A 24,383-nucleotide genomic window follows, 5' to 3' on the forward strand; every position below is an offset into this window, starting at 1 on the left:
GGTGGTGGTGAAGGAGGAGAGATAGGAGGAGAGGTAAAAGGAGAAGGCCCTCTGCCCTCACGCAGCCCAGCCTTCTCATGAATGTCCCCCCCACCCTTCATCTCCCAACTGTGGGAAGAGGTAAAGGATTAATCTCTTTGCTGCACAAACATGCACATATTCTAAACTGCTTTAGATACCCTGCCAATTGGCTACATATATAGAAAGGGAACCCTGTGTTAGGAAGGGTTATGTATCAGGGAAACATCAAGAATACTGAACAAAATGTCAATAATGAATATCTCTGGATAACAAAATAAAGGTTTACTCAGTTTTATCTTTTTTCTCTATTTTATTGTAAAAATGATAACCTATACTATGTTCAAAACCATTAAAAATTCTTCTTTAGCAAAACAGAGATTTCCACTAAGAGAAAAATGGTTGAAATAGTTTTGGTTTATATAACTTTGCTTATATTTGTACCACAGATTTTCTATTTTTTTTTTTTTTTAATGAAACATAAGCCAACTGGAGGGATGTATTTAGAAGGGAGCCTGTGAAAGCCTTCCAAGATGAGGGGGGAGAGAAAAGAAAGTTAGTAGGACTGTGTTGACGGAGATGTCACCATGGAGTGTCTTGTTTTTCTGTCCTCTTATCTCTACAGTCTGTTTCTGAGCAGTGGTCTGATTTTTCAGAAATCTTTGTTAACTTTAGCAATGCTGTGAGTTACTTTTAGTTTCAGTTTGACTGCAGTATTCTCTTTGTGGAAGGGGCTGGCTTCCTTAGTTTTGGTTTTATTTTCCAGCTTATATAAGGGAGAGACAGACAAGTGGAAGGAGGCAGACAACTGGAGGGTGTGTTCGAGGCAGCTGAGGACTTCTTGGAGCTGTAGTTCAGTGGGGCAGGTATGTTCCTCTTCCTCCTCCTCCTCCTCTGCCTGCCCCCTTCCTCCTCTCCTTTTCTTCCTCTTCTTTTTTTCTTTTTTACATTTGACTTAGTCGTACTTTTGATTTGATTTCCAAAACGAAGTGACAGTTGAAGGATGGCCAGGAAGGGCAGGTAGCCTGTTTTTTAGCCTGTAGGGGTCTTTACCTGGCTTTAGTTCTGGGGAAACTCAGCTTCTCTCTTTGACCAGTGACAACTTTGAGGTGGCAGCCAGACACACAGAGGCCCCTGGTCCCTGAATTCCCTGCATCTTCAACTCAAGGCAGAAACCAGGGGTGAAGAGGGGTGGTGGGGGTGGAAAGAGCCCTGGATGGGAACCCATCTACCATCTGCAGACCTCTATCAGTTCCTTTAGTAACTCTGGAACACACAGGAGAGCATTCCTGCCTAGGAGCTTAAGGCAACTGTAATCTAGAGACTTCGCTTTTTGTCTTTCTAGTTGTCACACTTAAGATATCTTTAGAGTGAGAGTTATGTTTCCATGTGGAAACAAATGTAGTTACTGTGGTTTTGACTTTTTTTTTTTTTTTACCAGTACTTTATTTTTATTTCAAGAAAAGAAGTTACTTTACCCTGATACATGACCAAATACCTCTGGGTGGTTTACAGATATTATTTCTTTTGATCTCACAGCAAAGTTGCACTGTAGGGACAAGCATTCCCTTTTTACAAGTGCAAACCCTGAGTGTCAAAGGTATTAAGTGTCGTGTGCAAGTTGATACGGCTGGCCAGTGGGAGGCCCAGGATCTGAGTTGTCTGACTCCAGTCTCTGTGACTCCGTAGTGTGTCACAAAGTGAGTGGGTTGCCCTTTGAGCTGTGCTTGAGTTAGAAGGCAAAGGGCAGGAACGCTGCTGGGTGCTAAGCCTCATTACTTAGACTGAAGTGTGTTCAGAGTCTGACAAAAAGGATTTCAAGGGACTAAGAAGCACAGCATAAGTAGAAAGGAACTATGCATACTTAATTTGTAGTGCTGACTTTCATTGTTAAAAGTAATTATGTAGGCAAGATTCTGTGTGTGTGTGTGTGTGTGTGTGTGTGTGTGTGTGTGTGATGTTTGTTTCTTACAGGGACATCAGAGTCACCTGTAGATGCTTAGACCTGGGAATCTATATTTTAATAATCCCTGAGGGTGATTCTGAGGTACACTGAAGTTTGAAAACCATTCCTGAACATGATCAAAAGAATAATCATTAATTTGAATTTAGAAGGCCCAGTGATTCATTCATAACTAACCAGAGACATTTCTAAAGTTGTCTGCAGTAACGGCCACATCATCCTAGACCTGCCTTTAATCTTCACTGCAGAGAGGGTGCCTCCCAATTCCAGGAATTATAACAATTCTGGGAATCATGATGTTGACGCTGGGGGATTATGTGATCCCCACATTAAAGAATCAGACAAGAGAAACAGCATGTTTGAACTGAGTGCTCTGTTCTGGTGAAAAATTAATTTGCAGTTTTTGTTTCTTAGTAATTAACAGTGTGCAGCTTTTGTTGAGACATATGATCTAATGGATCGATTTGCTTAGTATGACTATTATAACTTAATTGCCATCTAATTCAACAAACATTTACTGAATTCTGCATTGGGATGCATGCTATCCTAGGATATAAACTTCTGTTGTCTCATTTAGTTTTTGAACACCTTTCTGCTTGGACCTAGTGTTTTACTCATAAGCTCCGTAATTACCCAACTTAGGATTTGCTAGAGGAAACTCCTAGTTTAAGTGAACTCAAGTGAATCTTAGAGCTAGCATTTTTAAAAACTAGTTCATTTTTAAAAATGAACTAGACATAATAGACATAATATTGGAGTTCATTTTGACACGATTATTTAAGTATGGAATAAACTTTGCTCCAATTCAGTCCCCATATTTCTTCTTTGCCTCTCCTCCTCCCTCCCTGTTCTCTTTTCTCTACTGATGTTCTATTTATTTATGGGTTTAAAAAATAGTGCACTATGATATATACATATAAAGATAAAATTCACTGTGGCATGTTCATATACGTATATAGGAAAGTTTGGTCAGATTCATTCAGTTGTCCCTCCTTTTTCTCATTCATCCTCCTTCCCCCTCAGTCCGCTTTCCTTGCTTCACTGATCTCTATTCTATTTTTGTGGTATTCCCTACCCCTTTTTCTTTTCTTTTCCCTCATTTGATCTAGTTTCTGCATATGAGAGAAAACATTTGATACTTGCCTTTCTGGAGTTGGTTTATTTGATTACTGTGATGTTCTCCAGTTTCACACATTTACCAGCAAATGCCATAAACTCATTTTTCTTTACGCTTGAGTAATACTCCATTGTGTATATATATCATATTTTCTTTATCCATTCATCTTTTGATGGACACCTGTGTTGGCCCCATAGCCTGGCTATTGTGAATTGTTCTGCTGTAAATATTAATGTGACTGCATAACTGTAGTATGCTGATTTTAGATCTTTTGGATATATGCCAAGGAGCGGGAAAGCTAGGTCATATGGTGATTCTATTCTTATTTTTTGCAGAATCTTCATACTACTTTTCAGAGTGATTGAACCAATTTGCAGTCCCACCAAAGATGTATGAGTGTACCTTTCCCCCTACCTCCTTGCTAACATTTATTGTTACTTTTATTCTTGATTATTGCCATTCTGCCTGGACAGAGATAAAATCTCAACATAGCTTTAATTTGCATTTCTCTAAATTGCTAGAAACGTTGAACATTTTTTCATTTTTTTGTTGACCATTTGTATTTATTCTTTTGAGAAGTATCTGCTTAGTCCCTTTCCCACTTATTGATTGGGTTATAAAGTTTTTTGGTGTTAAGTTTTTTGAGTTCTTTGTATATTCTGGATATTAATCCCTGTTAGAGGCACAGCTGGCAAAATCTTCCATTCTGTGGGCTCTCTCTTCACATAGAGCTGGTATTTTTGATGGCACTGGGTGCATCTTGAATATTTGACATTATTATAAAACAATATTTGCAATATTTGACTATGATATTATTTTTAAACATTCCGATTATGAAAGAATACACAGATACCATAGAAAACCATTTCAATATAATGGTAATCAAAAATATGCCAGGAGATCCATGAAATAATTATTGTACTTTTATTACTTAATTTTTTATATTAAACTTTTACCTAAAATAACTTCAATGAAAACCCATATGCCTTTTACCTAGACTGACCCAATGGGGACACTGGCTTTCTCTCTGTTTACCTAAGTCCGTCTATCTCATACAGTGCTATGCACTTCTGCTCCTTTCCATGGGATAAGCTGCAGAGAACCAGACCTTCCTCAGCCATTTACTTCAGCCTTTATCTGAATTCTGAAGATTCGGGACATTCCCTTGTTTCCTGTTTTTGAAGGGTGACTGCATACGTGGGGTAGGCCTCATTCTCAGTTTTTCCCTCCTCTGCTTTTAGCCCCTATTCCCATCACTCTTCTAAACCTGGAGATGAAAGTCACTTGATCACACTGGTGCATTCCAGAGCCCCTTTTGGTTTATGATGGTCATTAAAAAACTATCACAAGTTAGAGATCAAAGAACACAGAGTAACCAAGGTCTTTGAGGAAGATGGTTCTGCCAAATAAGTGCCTGCAGCAACATAACAGAAAAAATAGATTGTTGGATTACCCAGGGGTTTGTCTTTTACTTTTTTGCCTGCGTGGTGGTAAAATGTACATAATAAGATTTATATTTTAACGGTTTACAGTGTACAGTTCAGTGACACGAGTGTATTCACATTGCTGTGCAATTCCATCACTTAACATTTCCAGAACTTTTTCATCATTCCAAACCGAAATTCTGTACACTTAAAATAATTATCACCTATTAACCTCCCCCACCTCTCCCTGGCCATGGCAATCACTCTTATACTTTCTGTCTGGATGTATTTGACTATTCTAGGTTCCTCCTATAAGTGGAATCCTTTAATATTTTTCTTTCTGGGTCTTGATTGCTTCACTTAGCCAATTCAAGGTTCATCCAACATTGTAGCATGTGTCAGAATTTCATCCCTTTTGTGACCGAATTAGACGCCATTTTTCTATGTACCACGTTTTGTTGATCTACTTATCTATTGGAAATTTGGATTCTTTCCACATGTTGGCTATTGTGAAAATGCTACCATAATAATTGGTGTTGAATTATCTGTTTGATCCTGCATTTAATTTTTATGTGTGCTGTATATACCCAGAAGAGGAATTGTTGGATCTAATATTCAATGTGTGTTTCATTTTCTGAGAAACAGCCACACTTTTCTACAGTGGCATACAACTTTATGTTTCTACTAGCAAAGCACACAGGTTCTAACTTACCCACATGATGAGTAACACTTTTTTTTTTTCCTGATGACTGCAACACATCCACTTATTGTTAGGAAGGGCACCTCCCACTCACATGGGTTTTAACATGAACACATCACATCAACAGGGTGCCCTGCCCACAAAACCCTCTCTCTTCATTGCTGTTTCTGTTACCCTGTAGCCTGGCCAAGCTCCACTCCCAGCAGCTGAAACCTCCCATGTTATCCACCTGGAATGCCATCTTCCGGAAATCCACCAACAACATGCCCACTGTAGACCTCTGTCTCTTCCACAGTGTTTTCTTGGCTTTAGTCCAACAGACTGGCTGATTGTTTTGCTTGGAATGTCACAAACCTCCATCCAGCTCATTAGCAAATATATTTTGCTCATTGGGACTTTCTCTCATTTCCCATAGAACCTGAATAACACTTTTTTAAAAAAAATGTTATTTCATTTCTGATAGCAGCCATTGTAGTGACTGAGTACCACATTGTGGTTTGATTTGCATTTCCTTAGTGTTAAAGCAAGATTAAAATTTTTGAGTAAAAAAAACAACTAGACATTACAAATAAAATGATCCTTTCATAAGCTTCAAATCTGAACAAAACAAACTTGGGTCATTCTGGGTAAATGTTTATGTAAAACAGAATCAAAATCTAACCTGTTACTCATAAGCAGCTAACATATAATTATGTGACTAATACTTAGCCCAGAAGAGCAAATTTGTAACTACCACTTATCAATTAACTTCTTCATTATGCTTCTATGTTTTTCAAGTAAATACTTGCCTCTGATACTTTGTTATCAGAACACAAACACTAAAACAAACACTGTCTTCAATCTGGTTATTCCTCCAAACATAAATTGCATCTTACTCAAATAAATTCTAAAATTTTATTATATCTCCACATTTTCTTTTACACTAGTGATTAGTGGAGTTGAGCCTGTGTTCATGTGCTCATGGTCACTTGCACATCTCCTTTGAAGAAATGCCTATTTCAGTCATTTACCCACTTTCAAATTGGGTTTTCTTTTCTTGTTGATGAGTTGTAGGAGGTCTTTTATATTCTAAAGATTAATCCTTAATCAGATAAGTGATTTGCAAGTATTTTTTAACTTGATCTGGTTTTCCTTTTGTTCTGTTGATAGCATTCTTTGATGCCCAATAGTTTTCAACTTTGATGAAGTATAGTTTATGTTTTTCATTTATTTCCTGTGCTTTGGTATTATACCCAAGAAATCATGTTTATCTGAAATTCAAGTTAGGAAAAACAGACTAGAAAAGTAGGCCCCCAGTCAGGTTAGCCTATTGCTAATAAGATCTTCTCCATCCCCTCCAGTTCAAGGTGGGTGGGGGGATTCAGGATCAGACTACTACCTCTAGAACAAGACTGTGCCATGCTGGGGAGTGGCTGTGGAAAGGGCGAACTTCCTTCTGTTATGAATGTGGCTTTGTCTTGATTGCACACTATTCCTTTGAATGGTTTTCAGAACTCCTATAAAATTATTTTAGCTTTCTTTTTTTAATCATGTCCATGGAAGGAACAAGAACTTGGCATTTCTTAGTCTGCTATTCTGCTCAATTATCTGGGTTTTTAATCCTGTCTCTGTGATATAGTCACTCAGCATTTGTGAAGCTTATTTATCTCATTTGTAAAGTGGGCTGAATAACTCTAACTTGCAGGTACTTTTAAATATCAATGAGGTCAGATACATAAGATCTTCATTATAGTTTTTAGCATATTCTTGACACCCAGTAACATATGGGTTGTATTATTACTATTGAAGTAAAACTTCAGCGAAGATAATACCTTATGTCTCATCACAACAGTAGAGATTTGGGGGAATGATGAAGGAAACCTTCTGAAGTCTACTCATGTTTGTTTATGTGTAATCCCATACAAAGTACAGAAGGCTCATCAGTCTAAGTTGATGGATGCTAGGATAACTCTGAGATAGAAAATGACTTTGAAATCTTATTTCTACTTGGAGGTTGTTACAGGTTAGCAGGTTGCTATGGCTTCTGGACCGAAAATGTCTGCCCCCATTTGTCTGGTGGAAAATAACGGTGAGCAGCTGATGGTGAACCAGGAAGCTATACGGATTCTTGAGAAGATTTCTCAGCCAGTGGTAGTGGTGGCCATTGTTGGACTGTACCGTACAGGAAAATCCTACTTGATGAACCGTCTGGCAGGACAGAATTGTGGTGAGTGGTGTCCTGGGTGGTGCCAGTTGCTTGATTCCAGCTGAATCTCAGCTTCTTAGTGCTGATGCCCATTCACACAAAGGGAGGATCCAACTCCTCTCAGTAAAGGAACTTTCTCATTCTAATTCTCACCACCAAATTACTACTTTACTGTAATCGTTCCTCATATTCTTTCCTTTATTCTGATTAAGGAAAATCTCTCCTACTGGTGCTCAGAGTTGTATGTTTTCTAACATCCAAATCTTTTCTAACACTTCTGTTAATGTTTCTTCTGTCTCATTCAAGATATTTTGTTTTCTCTATGTAGTATTTTATCAACATATAAAGATCTTTGAATATATATCATCTTAAAAATCCTTCCTGAACTTCACCTCCTGTTGCAACTACTCCTGTTTCATTTTGCTTTTTCTTTCAATTACCTTTCAATGCAAAAATATTATTCCAATTTCCTTTTTTCACTTTTTATTTTCTTATGTCTATCTTAAATCCACAGATCTCTGAGCCCCACCATTTTTTCAAAATGCTCCTTACTTGTGACCTCCATTTTGTCTGGTTCATGGATGCCTCTTTGTCTTCGTCTAGAACCATTAAGGGGCATCATTCTCAGTGAAATAGGTGATTGGCAAAGTAAGACATTCTTTTGGAAATAGAGACTGCACCATCTCAGCTGTTGGGGTACTTATATTACAAGACCTCTAGCTATGCGTGCTGTAGGCTGCTTAGAAGATCTGCTCTCAGCATATGTTGCTCTCTGCTCTTCCCTTGCAGGCTTCCCTCTGGGCTCCACCATACAATCTGAAACCAAGGGCATCTGGATGTGGTGTATGCCCCACCCCACCAAGCCAAAATGCACCCTGGTCCTTTTGGACACTGAGGGCCTGGGTGATGTGGAAAAGGTGAGGCAGTGAGTCTCAGATTCTCTGTATGCTGAAATTTTTCCTCATTTCTTTATGACCCTGCTTTGACCTACTATCTGGAAATTGAACTGTAGTGAATGAGGAAAATTAGTTGTTTAAATCTTACCTCTACATAAGATAAGATAAGGGGTATAGTGAATAGAATGTTTTATTTCTTGATGGTAGGGTGAATGCTTTGACTCAATATAATAAAAGCTTATCTAGCAGCAAAGTTCCAGCCTTCTGGATGGGCATTACTGACAAAGTAAATGCTCTATCCTCAAATAAAACTGTAGTCCCATTGAGGAGACCACATCTAGGCTTCAGATTAAATATAGGCCTGGAAAGAAGCAGGTTGGAAAGAGGACAATGCTGTGCTACAGTGTAATGCCTGAGTACTCTGTCAGTTCAATGGGGAAATATGTGGCTGGGATGGCCCTTTGGAGGGATCCTGCGTTGAGACAAGAGAGTTGGGTCTTTATCCCTGGTGCCAATCATTCTTTGGAGGTCTGTCCTGGAAGCCTTTCTCATTCAGTGCTGACCTCTGAGGGCTTATCCATCAGCATTTCCAATAACTGGGGAATAACTTCTTTAATCTTGAAAAGTGATCCAGACCACACATCCCAGTTTCTACCACATAGAATTAAGTATAAGAGAGACTTGATAGGAGGGTAGAGAGGTCATCGGTGGATGAGGAAAATCTCCTGATTCATCTTTCAAACTATGAAATGCAGTTTGTATTTGGGTGTTGGAGTTAGGAGACCCAGATATGCATTTTTATGGTGAAGCTTATCAGCAACCCACAGAACATTCTGTAAGTCTTTGAGAAATCTATGACTATGCTGGTTCTATCAAAGCATGTTTTTGACATAATACACATTTTAAGATGGATTTTTGATATTTTAGCTTTCTAACAATAGGTGAACTGGGTGATCTGTCCTTTTTATTTTTTGACACAATACCTTTATTTTATTTATTTTTATGTAGTGTTGAGGATTGAACCCAGTGCCTCACATGTGCGAGGCAAGCACTCCACCACTGAGGTATAGCCCCAGCCTGTGATCTGTCCTTTTATGCCTTATGTTGATACCCACTTGAGTATAATGTCTAAATTTTTATACTCTCCATTTTTTGCATAAGGGATTAGATATTTTGTGCTTACTTTTTATGAGCTTTTTAGAAATATAACTAACAAATAAAATTGTATGTATTTAAGGTGCACAACTTGATCTTTTGATTTACTTTGTGAAATGATCTGCACAAATTAATATACATATCACCTCACACGGTTTTCTTTTTACTTTTATAGTGAGAACACGTAAGACCCAGCTTCTTAGCACAATTCAAGTATATGATACAGTGTTAACTATAGTCCCAATGCTATACCTTTGACCTCCAGAACTTATTTATCTTGCATAACTGAAACTTTGCACTTTTTGGCTAATATCTCAGTTTCTCCCACCCTTCAGATCCCAGAACACATCATCCCATTCTCTGATGCTCCGGGTTTGCCCTGTTGGACCATTTTGCATTCCACACCTGAGTGAGATAATGTAGTATTTTTCTTTTTGTGTGTGGCATATTTCACTTAGCATAATGCCCTCAATTTTCATCCATGTTTTGCAAACAGCAAGATTTCCTTTGCTGTTTTTTTAGGTTTGAATACTCATATTCCACACTTTCTTTACCCATTTATTCCTTGATAAACATTTGTATCTTGGCCATTGTAAAATTATGTTGCAATAAATATGGAAGGGTAAATATCTTTCTGAGATATTGATATTACTTCCTTTGACTCTCTATATAAAAGTGATATTGCTGGATTATATGCTACTTCTATTTCTTGAGGAATTTCCAGAATGTTTTCCCTAATGGCTATACTACTTTACATTCCAAGCAACAGCATACAAGTGTTCTCTTTTTTTCTATATCCTCAACAACAGATGTCATCTTTTGACTTTTAGATAATATCCATCCTAATAGTTGTAATAGCTTATGTGATTTTGACTTTCATTTCCCTGATGATTAGTGATGTCGAATATCTTTTCATGTACCCACTGGCAATTTGTATATAAACTTTTGAGAAATGTATTTTCAAGTCATTTGTTTATATTTATTGGGTTGTTTGATTGACTGTTGAGTTGTATGAGTTTCTTACAAACTTTGAATCTTAACTCCATATCAGATATATGGTTTGATAATATTTTTATCCCGTTCTGTAGTTTCCTGTTTATGTGGCTGATTGTTTCTCTTGCTTTCAAAAAGGATTTTAGTTGGATGCTCTCCAACTTGTCTAATTTTGCTTTTGTTGTCTGCACTTTTGGTGTCATATCCACAAAAACCAATGCCAGACCAATATTAAGAGACTTTTACCTGTTTTCTTCTTGAAATTTTATGATTTATGGTCATTTTTTCCTACAATCTAACTGAAATTTTGTGTCCTTTGACTAACATTTCTCTATGACCCTTTTCCTGCTTTGAACCACCCTTTCAACCACCATTCCACTCTCCACTTGTATGGATGCAACTAATGTAAGTTCCACATACAAGTGAGATCAGGTGGCATTTGCCTTTTTGTGCCTCTCTTCATTTCACTTAGTTTAATATCCTGCAGGTTCATCTATGTTTTTGCACTGACAGGATTTCCTTGCTTTTATGAATGTGTAGTATTCTAGTGTGTGTGTTTACCTCATATTCTGCATCCATTTATCTATTGATGAACACTTGGTTTGATTTCATGCCTTGACTTCATTTCCTTTGGATATACACATAGTAGTAGATCCACTTTCAGTTCTTACATGTGAGTCTCAATTCTATTTTGAGTTGATTTTAATCACTCTTCTGCCTACGGATACCCAGTTCTTCTGACATCATTTGTTGAAGAGGTCATTCTTTCCTCATTGCGTGTTCTTGGCATTGTTGTCTAAAATCAGTTGACTGTTAAAGCATGGGTTTATTTCTGGGTGCTCTCTCTGTTCCATGGGTCTAGATGCCCACTTTTACATCATATCATACTGTTTTGAACACTGTAGCTTTGTAATATTTTAAATCAGGAATTGTGATACCTTGACCTTTGTTCTTCTTGCTCAAGATTGGTTTGATTATTCAGTGTGTTTTTTTGGTCCTGTATGGATTTTAGAATTTTTCTTTTTGTTTATTAAAGAATGTCATTGCCATAGGTCATTTAAAGCCACCTATCCAACCATGGTATGTGCTTACCTAAATGGTGTTTTTTTTTTTTTTTTTTTTTTTTTGCCAAAAGTCCTAGTTCTAAGGAGAACACTAATTACTTTTTAATATTTAGGGTTTGGGGAAATAAAGAAATGAACAGGTTAATCTGCCCACCCTTAAACTGCTATGTAGAATAGTCTAGGCCTGAATCTGTTATTACCTTTGCTCTCTAGGAACAAACTTTATATACTCTTTATATTAGAAGCAATTTCTAGATTTAATTTAGGCAAATGCTATAATTTACAGAAACTCATCAGCCTGACCTTTAGTGCCCTTCATCAACCTGTGTCAGCACTCACCACCCAGCATTGTTTCCTGCTCCTACCTGCTTCTCAGTCAAACAAAATAACTATTTTCATTTCACAGACCCCTGAAACCTACAATCTCTAGTTTTGTTTCTGTGGGTCTTCCTACCTGCAGCATTATCTTTATTTCATCTGTCAACATTCTGCCAACTCTTTAATGGTCAGTTTGTGATTTCCAGGAATCCTTCACATGTTTTTCCTCCAACTTTCATAGCTCTATTCTTTCTTGATTGACATGTAGCTTATAATTTAATATTACAGCTCTGATTTCACTACTTACATAAATTACTAAGATTCAAATTTTTTATTGATATTGTTATCTTTGTTTTATTCATTATTGTGAATACTTGTCATTGCTTTAGTCATTGTAAAGTAACTTGTCATTGTTAAATTTGTTTTTCTAAATCTAAAAACAGTGGGTTCAGTAGCCTTCTATGTCCAGCTATGTCTACTGATATTTATATACATATTATATGGCCTATGGCCCATAAATACATATAGAATGAAGAAATGATAAACACTGATGATTGAAAGCTCCATTGAGAACCCAACAGAGTACTAGTTTTTGTATATATATTATCTTATTTCATCCAATTGAGGGGAAAAATAAGCTATGTGAAGAAGGATATCATCTTATGAAGAAATTATGATCCTAAGAAACATAATTATCAAAGCTGTTATTTGCATTCAAGTCTCTCTTCATTGCATGTGAGTACCTTAGTAAACCCATAAATGAAAGACTGACAGAATCAAGTCTGAAGGAAATGTCTAAAAAGTAACCCCTAAGTCCCTTCTTTAATTTGCTTCCTAGGGTGACCCTAAGAATGACTCTTGGATCTTTGCCCTGGCTGTGCTTCTCAGCAGCACCTTTGTCTACAACAGCATGGGCACCATCAACCACCAGGCCCTGGAGCAGCTGTAGTATCCTTCCAGAAATTGAACTACCCTGTCATTGAGTTTAGGGGAAGTGAATATTGAATCATTGTCTTTTGCCCTGTCATTTAGTTGTTTCTGGGGAAGCATAAGGCACCTGGGGGAAAGAGGGTGTTTATAGGACATGGAAATGGTGTTTTTTCCTTAGTCAAGACCTAGTTATGTGACAGAACTGACAGAATTAATCAGGGCAAAGTCCTCCTCAAATCATGATGAAATAGAAGATTCCACAGAGTTTGTGAGTTTCTTTCCAGACTTTGTCTGGACTGTACGGGATTTCACCCTGGAGCTGAAGTTTGATGGTCACCCCATCACGGAAGACCAGTACCTGGAGAACTCGTTGAAGCTGATTAAAGGTATCAGAGTGTGGTCTAGGCTCAGGGAGGCTCAGGAAGGTGTGGGATCTGTTGAACACTCTCCATCATTTCTGGAGTTCCATTTGATTTGAGATCGAATTAAGGTCTGTAGAAATGGTGACAGACGACGTGTAGATTGAAAAGTTCCAGGAACTGAAGTTTACTTAAGAAATGTGAGGCCTACAGTACAGTAAAATTATTCAAAACCAAAACCAAGTTCTTTTTTTTTTTTTTTTTTTTAACAATTTGTACTTTGGTATTCTTATTACAATGGATACAGATGTGTCTGTTCACATCTTTTGGCATCTACTTTCCTTTATTTAGGAGAAAAATTGACCTCATAATTGTTAAACATGAAATTATAATCCAAAGCCCATCTCAAGAAAAAATATATATTTCACACAGTTAGATATTCTTTTCAAGAAGAATATAATTTTCAAGTACTAGTGTAGTCAATCATTCATATGGAAAACTTTGTGATCTGGGCATGGCATCTGAAATCCTTGATGCTCCGGAGTCCAGAGCAGAAGAATCTCAAGTTCAAGCTTAATGAGACCTGTCTCAAAATCAAAAGTAAAACGGGCTGGAGATACAGCTCAGTGGTAGTGGCCCCTGTCTGGAGCAGCAGGATCTCAAGTTTGAAGCCAACGTGGGCAACTTAGGAAGATTCTATCTCAAAATGAAAAATAGAAAAGGTTGGGGATGTAACTCATGGAGTGACTCTGGGTTCACTTCACAGTACTCTCCCTCCACCCAATACCTTTATGTTCCAAATAGATCTGAAGAAGCTTGTGTCTTTTCCATTTATTCTTTTGCAATATTTACTATGATTATCAGAACACTCATTTGACTTTATGTATCATGGCTTTCTCTTAATTCCAACACATGTACTCATGCTATTATTTCAAAAGAGATTATAGAAATTGGTGTGTATATTGCTTATCTGTAAATTGTTTACATGGGTGCATAGCTAAAGAAATTTTGCAAGAAATTCCAATTCTGATTTACTTTTTTGTGCTTTCATTTTTCTCTCCATGCTTTCTCAAAACATTTATTGAACAATTGATAGGCAGAAAAGCAAACTGTCAAATCAAATATAGACCTTTGTCTCAGATCTTAAAATCACATTCCATTTACTTTTGGTCTTTGGAGGTTTTTGCTAAAAATAGCTAACACTGTATGAAGTTATTTAAAAAAAATAAATTACATTGTGTATATTTGAGGTTTACATTCCAGTATATGGGATAAATACATATAGTAAGGTGATTATTACAGCAAAGCAGATAATGCATCTATCATCTCACATAGTTAATTTGTAATAAAATAGTTAAAATTTATTTAATAAAAATCCCAAATACAGTGGTTTTGTTACCCATAGTCCTCATGTTCGACATTAGATCTCTAAACTTCTGATTCTTACATATCTTTCTTTTACCTTTGGCCTACATCTCCCATTTCCTCCCCATCCCTGGTAACTACCATTTCATTCTCTTTGTCTATCTGACTTTTTAAAAATTGAATTCTTTTTAGCATTAAAGTAGTTTTCCTTAATGAATCATGGTATCCTTCCTAATGTTGTTATTTCTGATATTGCTCCATTATCTCTTATTTGTGTGTCTTCTTTCTGGTTCTACAGCTCATTTTTTACAAGGGATTGAATTGACCAGAAATTTATATAATTTTTTATTCATTCAGTGAACACATAAATAACAACTCTAAACTGGTACCATGTTTAGGTCTGGGGATATCAGTCTATGTGTTTTTTTGTTTTTTTTTTTTTTCCCACAAGTGTCTAATGTTTCTCAAAATATCTTGTCAGAGTTATATCATTGGCACAAGTTTGGTGTACAAAGAAGTATTGAATATTTGTGTTAAAAAAATTCTTTAACAATATACAACACACTGCAAGGATGTAACAATCCCTGTCAAAAAAAACTTTAGTTCCCTGTCCCTAGATAATTCCTACTGTATTCTCTGTTTTTCCTATTCCTTAGGGAAAAACCCCAAAGTTGAAAAATCCAATCAGCCCAAGGAATGCATCAGGACTTTCTTTCCAAAACGGAAGTGTTTTGTCTTTGACCGGCCGATAAATGACAAAGAACACCTAGCCAAAATTGAGAATGTCTCAGAAGACCAACTAGATCCTAAATTCCGGGAACAAACCAATAATTTCTGTTCATACATCTACACCCATGCAAAGACCAAGACCCTCAGAGAGGGAATTGTGGTTACTGGGAATCGTGAGTCTTTTCATACTTCTGTGTTGACTAATACATATGTAATATACTATATAATGTGTTTCCAATGCTTTTGTTTGATTCTATATGTAAATGTGGTAAAATATATTCAAACCTGAAGAAATATGTACAATTTTTAATCAGGTTGCTTGTTAAGGTTTACAAGTCCCTCTTTAAAATTTTGCTCTTTGTTATTGATATCTGTGGTTCCCACATACCTGAAAAATCCTCCACAGATAATGAAATCACTAACACAGTATAAAAACAGATATATATATATATATATATATATATATATATATAAATATATATATTTTCACAGGAAATCTTATATGTTAAGTGTTGTTTGTAGGTAGAATATGAAATGCAATTTGGGAATTTAGAGTAGTTCATATATAAATACTGGCCTGTAAGTCCCTGAAAATCCTTTGACAGTTACAAGTTTGGCAGCAAATATAATTTGATATACCCTGTCTCATTGGTCAACCTATGTAATCTATTTTCCTTTGTCTTTTAATTGGGATGCTATGTTCTCCATATACATTTAGTGTATTAGACGAAGGTGGATATTTAACAGTTTTAACACTGCTACTTAGAGAATCATAAAACTGAGGTTGATAGTAACACAAAAGTAATGACAGTAGAAAGAGGTAGGCATGTGTGTTTTTATATATATGAGATTTTAGAAACATTGCCTTAGAATCTTGGATCTCATTGAGTTATAGCTTCCTATTTATCACCTAAAATTTCTGACTTACTCAGGCTTGGGGACTCTGGTGGCGACCTATGTAGATACCATCGCTAGTGGGTCAGTGCCTTGTTTGGAGAACGCGGTGACCACTCTGGCCCAGTGTGAGAACTCGGCAGCCCTGCAGAAGGCAACCCACCACTACAGTGAGCAGATGGCCCAGCGAGTGGAGTTCCCCACAGACACACTCCAGGAGCTGCTGGAGGTGCACGCAGCCTGTGAGAGGGAAGCCATCGCAGTGTTCATGGAGCACTCCTTCAAGGATGAAAATCAGGAATTCCAGAAGGAGCTGGTGGTAATTGTCTCACTCATTACCTTTTATGATAGTTCCCTTCAAAAATGTAGCCTACAGTTACTTTTATGGACCTCATGGCTCTTTCTCTCTCATTCAAGGATAAAGCGCTTTGGATTCTCATGAGGAATATAGTTCCCAAAGACCATATATCCCTCTTCCCCCACTCCCCAAAACTTGGGGCACATTAACAGAAATCTCAGATGGTTGAAAGAAAACCAAAATAGATATCTTCCATAATACTCTGATGATTGAAGCAAAATCTATATAGATATCCTCCTGAATGCTTCTAATGGATACTGGTAAATCCTTCGATGGGTGACAAACCAGCCTGGAACACCCGCAAGTCACCCTCATACTGTTTCCTTTTCCTAGGAACCAAAGTTTCTCTTGCCAGACTCTCTTTCTAGACTGTTGTTCATCTTACATTATTCTTGTATCATTGTATCATTGAAGATTGAATCACAGGAATCCACAGCTGCAAGACACCATGGTAGCTGTGGAATGTAATCCCTTTATCTCACAGATGAGCATTTTGAGGCCCAGGAATGTTAAGAAAGTTTCCTATAGACTTGCAGAGGATCTTCAGGGTTGCAATGAATCAAGTTTTGTGATTTCTGATTCATCCCAGGTCTTACTCCACTTGAATGTTTTTCCCATCATAAATACAGTTAGATAGACTCTTCAGTGAGGTTCTCTGGAGTTTCATCTCCTCCATTCCTATCTTCCAATGACATCTGTCTATAACTCCATTGCAGAAAATAATAGAGGAGAAGAAGAAATATTTCTTGCTGAAGAATGAAGAGACCTCTGAAAAATACTGCCAGGATGAACTGAATAAGATTTCAAAGGTCCTATTGGAAAGCATTTTAGCAGGAACTTTCTCTGTTCCTGGAGGCCACAAGCTCTACATGGAAGCAAGGGAAAATGTTGAACAGGCGTATTTGCAAGTGCCGAGGAAAGGCATCAAGGTGAGTAGTAGTGAGACATGGGGAGCTTAGAGAATAGTCAAGGAATCTCTTAAATCTGAGGACAGAGCACCACTTGTGAGTATTAAGAAATCATGATGCCTTTATCTCCCTCCTTCTTCCCCAAAACTGGGGATGGAAACCAGGACTTTGTGCAGTCTAGATAAGAGCTCTATCACTGAGCTACACCCTGACCCCATTTAGGCTTCTAATGTTTCCTATTTATTATATATTCCCGAGAGTGGAAGTGTTTATTTCTCAAGATATTATGAATTTCAGAAATCCAGGAAAGACAGAAAGAACTTAATTTCTTCATCCACATTACATGAAATGTGCCAAGTGCTGGTGATTCACATAGTTCAGTCAGAGCCTTTGCTCTCAGGGCTGATCAAAGTAAGAAAGTCAACTAAATGGACAATTACATATGGAGCGATATCACTTATGAGCCAGGGACAACAGGTGAGAAAGGTGGTGGCAGGAAACAAGTAATGGCACAACTAACATATCGAACTTTATTGACTATAGACACGGTGATAGGTTCTTTTTCTAGAACTTTTAATGTAGTCCTTCAAACAACTTTATGTAATGCCTCTCCTCATGTGGACATTTTACACATCAGAATTTAGAGGCCTAGAGATATTTCATAACTGGTCCAAAGTTACACCAGCCAGTGGTGGGAGAAAGCAGCAACATAGACCAGAGGTAGCATTTCACCTTGGAAGATAAATGCATGAAAGCATTAGAGGTTGTGGTTTGTACAACTGCACATCATTCAGACTGGCTGGAATCTAGAGCAGGTGGAGGGAAGGAGCACTGGGAGAGGGCTGGAGGGGACAGGAAGAGGAAGTATGGAGTGTTTCAGGTCATGCTGAGGAACTAGGTCACTTTGCAGGGAACCACTGTGGAATTTTAACCATGAAGCCAAAATGATGGACATATTTGGTTTTTGTTTGTTTTATTCTACTTTTTAAAATTTATGTTTTGCTTAGGACTGGGGATTGAACCCAGGGGTGCTTAACAATCCTGAGTCACATTCCCAGCCCTCTTAATTTATTTTTAAATTTTGAGACAGAGTCTTGCTAAGTTGCTTAGGGCCTTGCTAAGTTTCCTAGGTTGGCTTTGAACTTGCCATCCTCCTTCCTCATCCTCCCAAGTCCCTGGGATTACAGGTGTGCACCACTGTGTCTGGCTGATATATTGTTTTTGCAGAAGTGGTCTCCCAGTGAAATCTGAGTTCTTTGATTCTTCTTGGTTCCACAGGCAGGTGATGTCTTCCAGAGGTTCTTGCTGTCACAGGCACCAACGGAGAAATCCATCTTGCAGGCAGATAAAGCCCTTACTGATGGGGAGAAGGCCATTGCAGGTACAGGGGCAAGACTCTGCTCCCAGGGAATGGTTAGATTCCTGTAAGTCCCTCTGACAGGTCCGACAGCAAGACCTTCCCCAAACTGAGCTTCCCCTTCTCTGTGGAATGCACGCTCTGCTGAATGTGTGAAGAGCAAGGGGTAGTGGAGGTCAGACCTCAGCCTGAAGGGCAGGACCTATTCCACCACTTTCTGAAATGTGTGGTTCATAGTGTGGACCTGTGTGAATTCTGTGATCTCCTGCACTGCCTTTCTGATATGGTTTGGTCTCTGAACTCAGTAAAGTACAGTATGGCTTTTGCCTGTTTCTTTCTTCTTTCTCTAAAACTTTCCTGTGACAGAGGAGCGAGCCAAGAAAGAGGCAGCTGAGAGGGAACAGAAGATTTCGAGACAGAAACTACAGGAACAGCAGCAACAGATGGAGGCTCAAGAGAAGAGTCTCAAGGAAAACATGGAGCAACTGAAAAAGAAGTTGGAGGAGGAGAGAGAAGAGCTCTTGAAGAATCAGAATATCATGTTGGAGCACCACCTGAAGGTGGGTGTGGCCATGCTCGGTAGTGCCTGATGGTCCTGGGGCCCCATAGAATGTGGTGCAGGTTACACTCAGCCCACAGAAAGAAGACCGTTACCATTTGTTTCTTGTGATTCATTGCAAGCCCTGAATCCTCTTTTAAAAAGATTTTTTTTTGAATTGTGTTTCATATTTAGATTCTGGAGAGTTCAGGTCATCTATAGTTCCTTAAATCCTTAGATTATAAACATGGTTTAAGCTGCTGTTTAAAGAGATTTTAAACTGATCTTATGACAGTAATATCTAGAGTGTGGGACATTCTATAGGGCAACTGTCTCAGTCTGCAACAAGTCAATGGTATTAAAAAAAGAAAAGAGGAAGAAAGGAGGGGGAGAAGAAGAAGAGAAGGAGAAATCACAGGAGTAATAGTGAGGGAAACTTCTCTAGATTAGAAGATAGTTCAGACCTAATAACCAAATAAACATAAACTTTGTTGGGACCCTAATTTGAACAAATGAACATATAGAATATGTGAAACAATCAAGAAAATTTTACTATGGTATAAACATTTTTGCCAAATAATTAATTTTGTTATATATGATAAAGCCCTTGTGTTTATATAAGACAAATATTAACTTTGTTTAGAGATGCATATTAAGGTGTGTAGTGGTAAAATGACCTAATGTTAAGGTTTTACTTTCAAGTATTTGGTAAATGAATAAACGGCATAAAGCAAACAAAACAAACAAAAAATCTCATGAGGGCCGGATTAAGCAGATTTCTAACTAGCTGTAGTCAATATGAACAGCAACTGGTTTGCATCACCAAGACCCATGTTGTCTGGAACCCTATTTCTACTCCAAGACCCTAAGGCAGATCTACATTGACAGAATTAAAAGCGAAGGAAGTGACAGTTTCTAAACTTGCTGTGGTTAACTCCAGGTGTAAATAACTACCTGAAGTAGCACAAGACATGAGAGGAAATCTCTCACAGTCCTTTTGGAAGTTATAGGGTAATGGATTTCTGGATCAGGTAATGTGTTCCCATCATTGCTATTTTATGGTGACCATGCCATCCCAGTAGGACTGAGACTCTTGTTCAGTCAGACCAATAGTATTTCTCTGGGCAAGAATGTGAATTTGTTCTCACATCTTGGTTAGCACAGAATCCAACCTGTAATATTAGGTGGGTGAATATTAGTAAAATTGGAAACGGTGATTCTGTATCATGTCTAGGTCCAGCTCAGATGATAGTCTTTGTCACTAAATTATCCTACAGTAATTGAGAAAACATTTTAGGGAGAAAAAAAGACATTTTGATAAAGTTTTTAAATAAAGTATAGCTCAAAGTATCAAAATCATGAAATATTCACAACCCTTTCAACCCTTATTTATTTTAGGTTCAAAAGGATTTGCTTGAGGAAGGATTTAAGAAGAAATCTGAGGAAATGGATGCAACGATTAATCATCTGAAAAATATGATTGATGCAACAAAAGAGGATAATGTTCCCTGGATTTTAAAAGTCTTGGACGTATTTGGCAATGGGCTAAATTCAGTATTATCTGTTGGTACCTCTGTTGGTAAAATTGTGAAAGGAGTCACCTCACTATTTAAAAGGAAGTAGCTCTTCTTTAAGGAAATTGTTGATTGTGGTACATGCTTTTGTCTGTTTTGGTGCTCATGTTTTTCATTTTCATTCTGTGAAGTTTTAAACATAAAAAGTGCTTGCTAGAAGATATCAGTGCCTGATCTGCATTAGATGAAACAAATGCATGGAAACATTAACAGATAATGTTAGCATTAATAAACTTACATTTGCAGTATTAATATGTGGAAGAGGTTTTTTATGCATTGATTTTAATCATAAAAGTCTGGAAACTATATAAATGTCATCTACATAAAATTGATACTGTAAATTTTCTTATTTGTCAATACTGGAATACTCAGGAAACAAAATGCCATGGAACTCCAGAATTTAATATAGGATGATCTTGAAGATAAATTGTCAAGTAAAAACAAAGTCCAAAACAGTATATATGGTTGATCACTATTAAAAATGCAATTGTCACATGCAAACATACAGTGCACAGATGAAATATCTTTTGAATGTTTAATAAAAAAGTAGTATCACTGTCTCCTTCTGGGGAGAACTAGGTGGAATCAGGGGTTGAAGGGACACATATCATTCATTATGTACTTCATCTTTGGAAAATCATGAAGAAAACTTGTATCTCATTCATTTGGAAAGAAATTTAAAAATTAGTTAATGATAATAATGAAAGTGAGTTTGACTATTATATGATGAAACATTTCATTATTTCAACAATAACATTAGCCAGCTCAAAGACCGATGCAAGTCTAAGATATGAGTACCAGAATCATAAAACTTATATCCTAATTCTGTTTTCATTGTGACCTTGGTTTTTAATCCCCTATATCTGTTTCAGAATTGAGGTATAAACTTTCCTGTGTGTTTGCAAATCTTAACTAGGTTCTCTATCTCTGCTTCCTACTTCTGGATTAGTTTTAAGGTGTTAAAAGCACAATGACAAGCACAAGGCCCTGGGTTCAATCCCCAGTACTGAAAAACAAAACAAAACAAAACAAAACAAAACAAAACAAAACAAAACCCCAGAAGGCACAATGACCCCAGGTTAAGAACATGCACAGATGAAAAGGATCCTGGCATTATTGTAATTTCAGTGGGGGTCTCTGTGGTGGCTAGGGTAGAGGGGACAGTGTCTTTTGGGAACTGGACTCATTGATGGGAAATGGAAGAACCTGACACATGGAGACCAGGTGTTGTCCAGACAGACAAGGTAATGAACTAATGGGCTTTTCCAGGAAGAATTCTGAAGATGGGGAAGAGGATAAAGATGGATAGAGAGAAAACGATAAAATGGAAACTAGGTGAGAGGAGTCCCCCAAACTTCCTAATCCTTAGCCTTGATCTCAGCTAACTTCAGTTCTCAAACTCATCAGCTGGAGAGGAGAGCAGGATCCAGGTTGAAGGTCATTCCAACTTGAAGACAAGGATCAATGGTAAATATTTTCCCAGTTCTCCCACTAGGGGACCCCTGACATGTGCTCAGTACCTCTGCATTGGGGAAATGGGAATGACCAATCATTACCATACTTTTACCATAGGCAGAAGTAAAGAGATCTCAAAAAGAAAGTCTAAAATCAAAGGAAAATGAGGAGCCAAGATAGCATATATGTGCAAAATGATCAATACATAAGGATGCTATGCAACTATTGTAATAACATTCTCTAATTGAAAAAAGAGAAGAAAAAATTAACAAAAAATAATTTGGTCAATGTGGGGATATAAGTCAAATATTTTGAAGTCCTTGGGTTATTTTGGAGGAGAGTAAAGGTGAATAACTTTGAATTTGATGATTTAAGGGTGAATATTGTTGTGTACAATGTAATTAATTCAAGAGCATGGAAAATTTTAAAATTTCCATTCAAGAAGATGTAAAAATTCTCTTAACATATTTCAGTATTTCAGACAAAAAATAACAGATGAAAAATATCATTATTTTAATAATGTATTAATGTAATACCTGGCACCCAACAACAGTAGAATGCTCATTCTTCATGAGCACACTTAGAACCTTCACCTAAAGTTTACATGTATAAACCACAAAGCAGGATTGGTTGTGCCTCTTGTCAGATCCTCTAGAGGTAGAGCCTCGGGAACAGATTCTTTTCCAAGTGACTTGTCGAGGGTGCCTTCAGTACAGTGAGGCTGAGGGAGGCAGGAAAGGGCAGGAAAATAAAAACAAAGAAGAGATGGTGTTTCAGTTGAAACCGGCTCAGGGCTGATCCTTTGGGAATTTCTGTGGCCCAAATTTCATCTGAACTGGCCCCTCCTTAAGCCAAAGGGGCTGGTCATCGGTACCCCACATCAGTCAGTCATCATCTTGGGCTATTCAGTAGGGAGAGACTGTGTAAGCTCTTGGTAGAGCACTCACATTTAGTCAAGGGAATTTCTCTGGGGAAAGAGGCAGCTCTGAGCCCTCACCAATACAAACTGTTAATAGTAGAGTTATGGGTTCAGTGGCTTGGAAAGGGGATTTGGGTGAGATTCTAGTAACAGAGAGCAACAGCGAAAATATCAGCAACTGCACAGTTGCATTGTGTCAAGTCCATGCAGGTCACACCTAGCACCACTGGATTTCCTGCATCCCAGCAACCAGTGATGTAGACCGAGAATCTTGTCTTAGCTTCTTAGGTTTCAGACTTGTCCTGGTACCATCCACTGCTGATCATATTCCCCAGGAAGCAGATTGAAAGATGCACATTTGCATTTAAGGTTTTTATTAGAAAGCACTTCTCAGAGGAACACACATGCAAGGGTGTAGAAGAAGAGGGACTATGAAGAACAGGAGCTTAATTGTGACTCAGCCTCAGTAATGGCTTCACCAACCCCATTGGAAGGCTCTGGAGAGCAGAGGTTCTCCTGGCAGTCAGAAAACTTGGAAAAAGAAGAGACTAATACCCTTGAAACCTGTGACTTTCTTCAGAAAGAGGCTAGAAATAGTTTTTTAAAAATATTAATAAATTTATATTTATTTAGTTTTGTTTTTTTAGTTATACTTGACAGTAGAGTGTATTTTGGAAGATTATACATTCATAGAGTATAACTTGTTCTATTTAGTATACCACTCTGTGGTTGTATATGATGTGGAGTTACCCTGGTCATGTATACAAATATAAGGCTAGGAAAGCCATGACGATTTAATTCTACTGTTTTTTCCTCCCTCTCCCTTCCTTTCATTTTCTTTTGTCTAATCCAATGGATTTGTTTTATTTCCCTTTTCCAATCTCCCTTGTTTTGGGTTAGCATCCCCAAATCAGAGAGAACATTTGGCCTTTGGTTTTTTGGGATTGGCTTATTTCACTTAGCATGATATTCTCTAGGTTCATCCCTTGACCAGTAAATGTCACAATTTCATTTATCTGTTTGGCTGAGTAATATTCCATCGTGTATATATACCACATTTTCTTTATCCACTCACCTGTTGAAGGACACCTAGTTTGTTTCCACAGCTTGGCTATTGTGAGTTGAGCTGCTATAAACATGGATGTGGCTATTTCACTGTAATAT

General features: G+C 37.6%; 1 protein-coding gene across 1 annotated transcript; it reads left to right on the forward strand.

The window, feature by feature from the left end:
• The first annotated feature begins 771 nt into the window (after positions 1–771).
• LOC124964272 (guanylate-binding protein 6-like) lies at positions 772–21,093 on the forward strand. Its single transcript, XM_047524264.1, has 11 exons — positions 772–884; positions 7,215–7,428; positions 8,197–8,324; positions 12,672–12,781; positions 12,953–13,149; positions 15,144–15,389; positions 16,149–16,429; positions 17,185–17,397; positions 18,655–18,757; positions 19,100–19,293; positions 20,670–21,093. The coding sequence occupies exons 2-11, from the start codon at positions 7,239–7,241 to the stop codon at positions 20,892–20,894; spliced, it is 1,887 nt and encodes a 628-aa protein (XP_047380220.1). The 5' UTR covers positions 772–884; positions 7,215–7,238; the 3' UTR covers positions 20,895–21,093.
• The last annotated feature ends 3,290 nt before the right edge of the window (positions 21,094–24,383 follow it).

This window comes from Sciurus carolinensis, chromosome 1 (genome assembly GCF_902686445.1).
Source record: "Sciurus carolinensis chromosome 1, mSciCar1.2, whole genome shotgun sequence".
Lineage (NCBI taxonomy): Eukaryota > Metazoa > Chordata > Mammalia > Rodentia > Sciuridae > Sciurus > Sciurus carolinensis.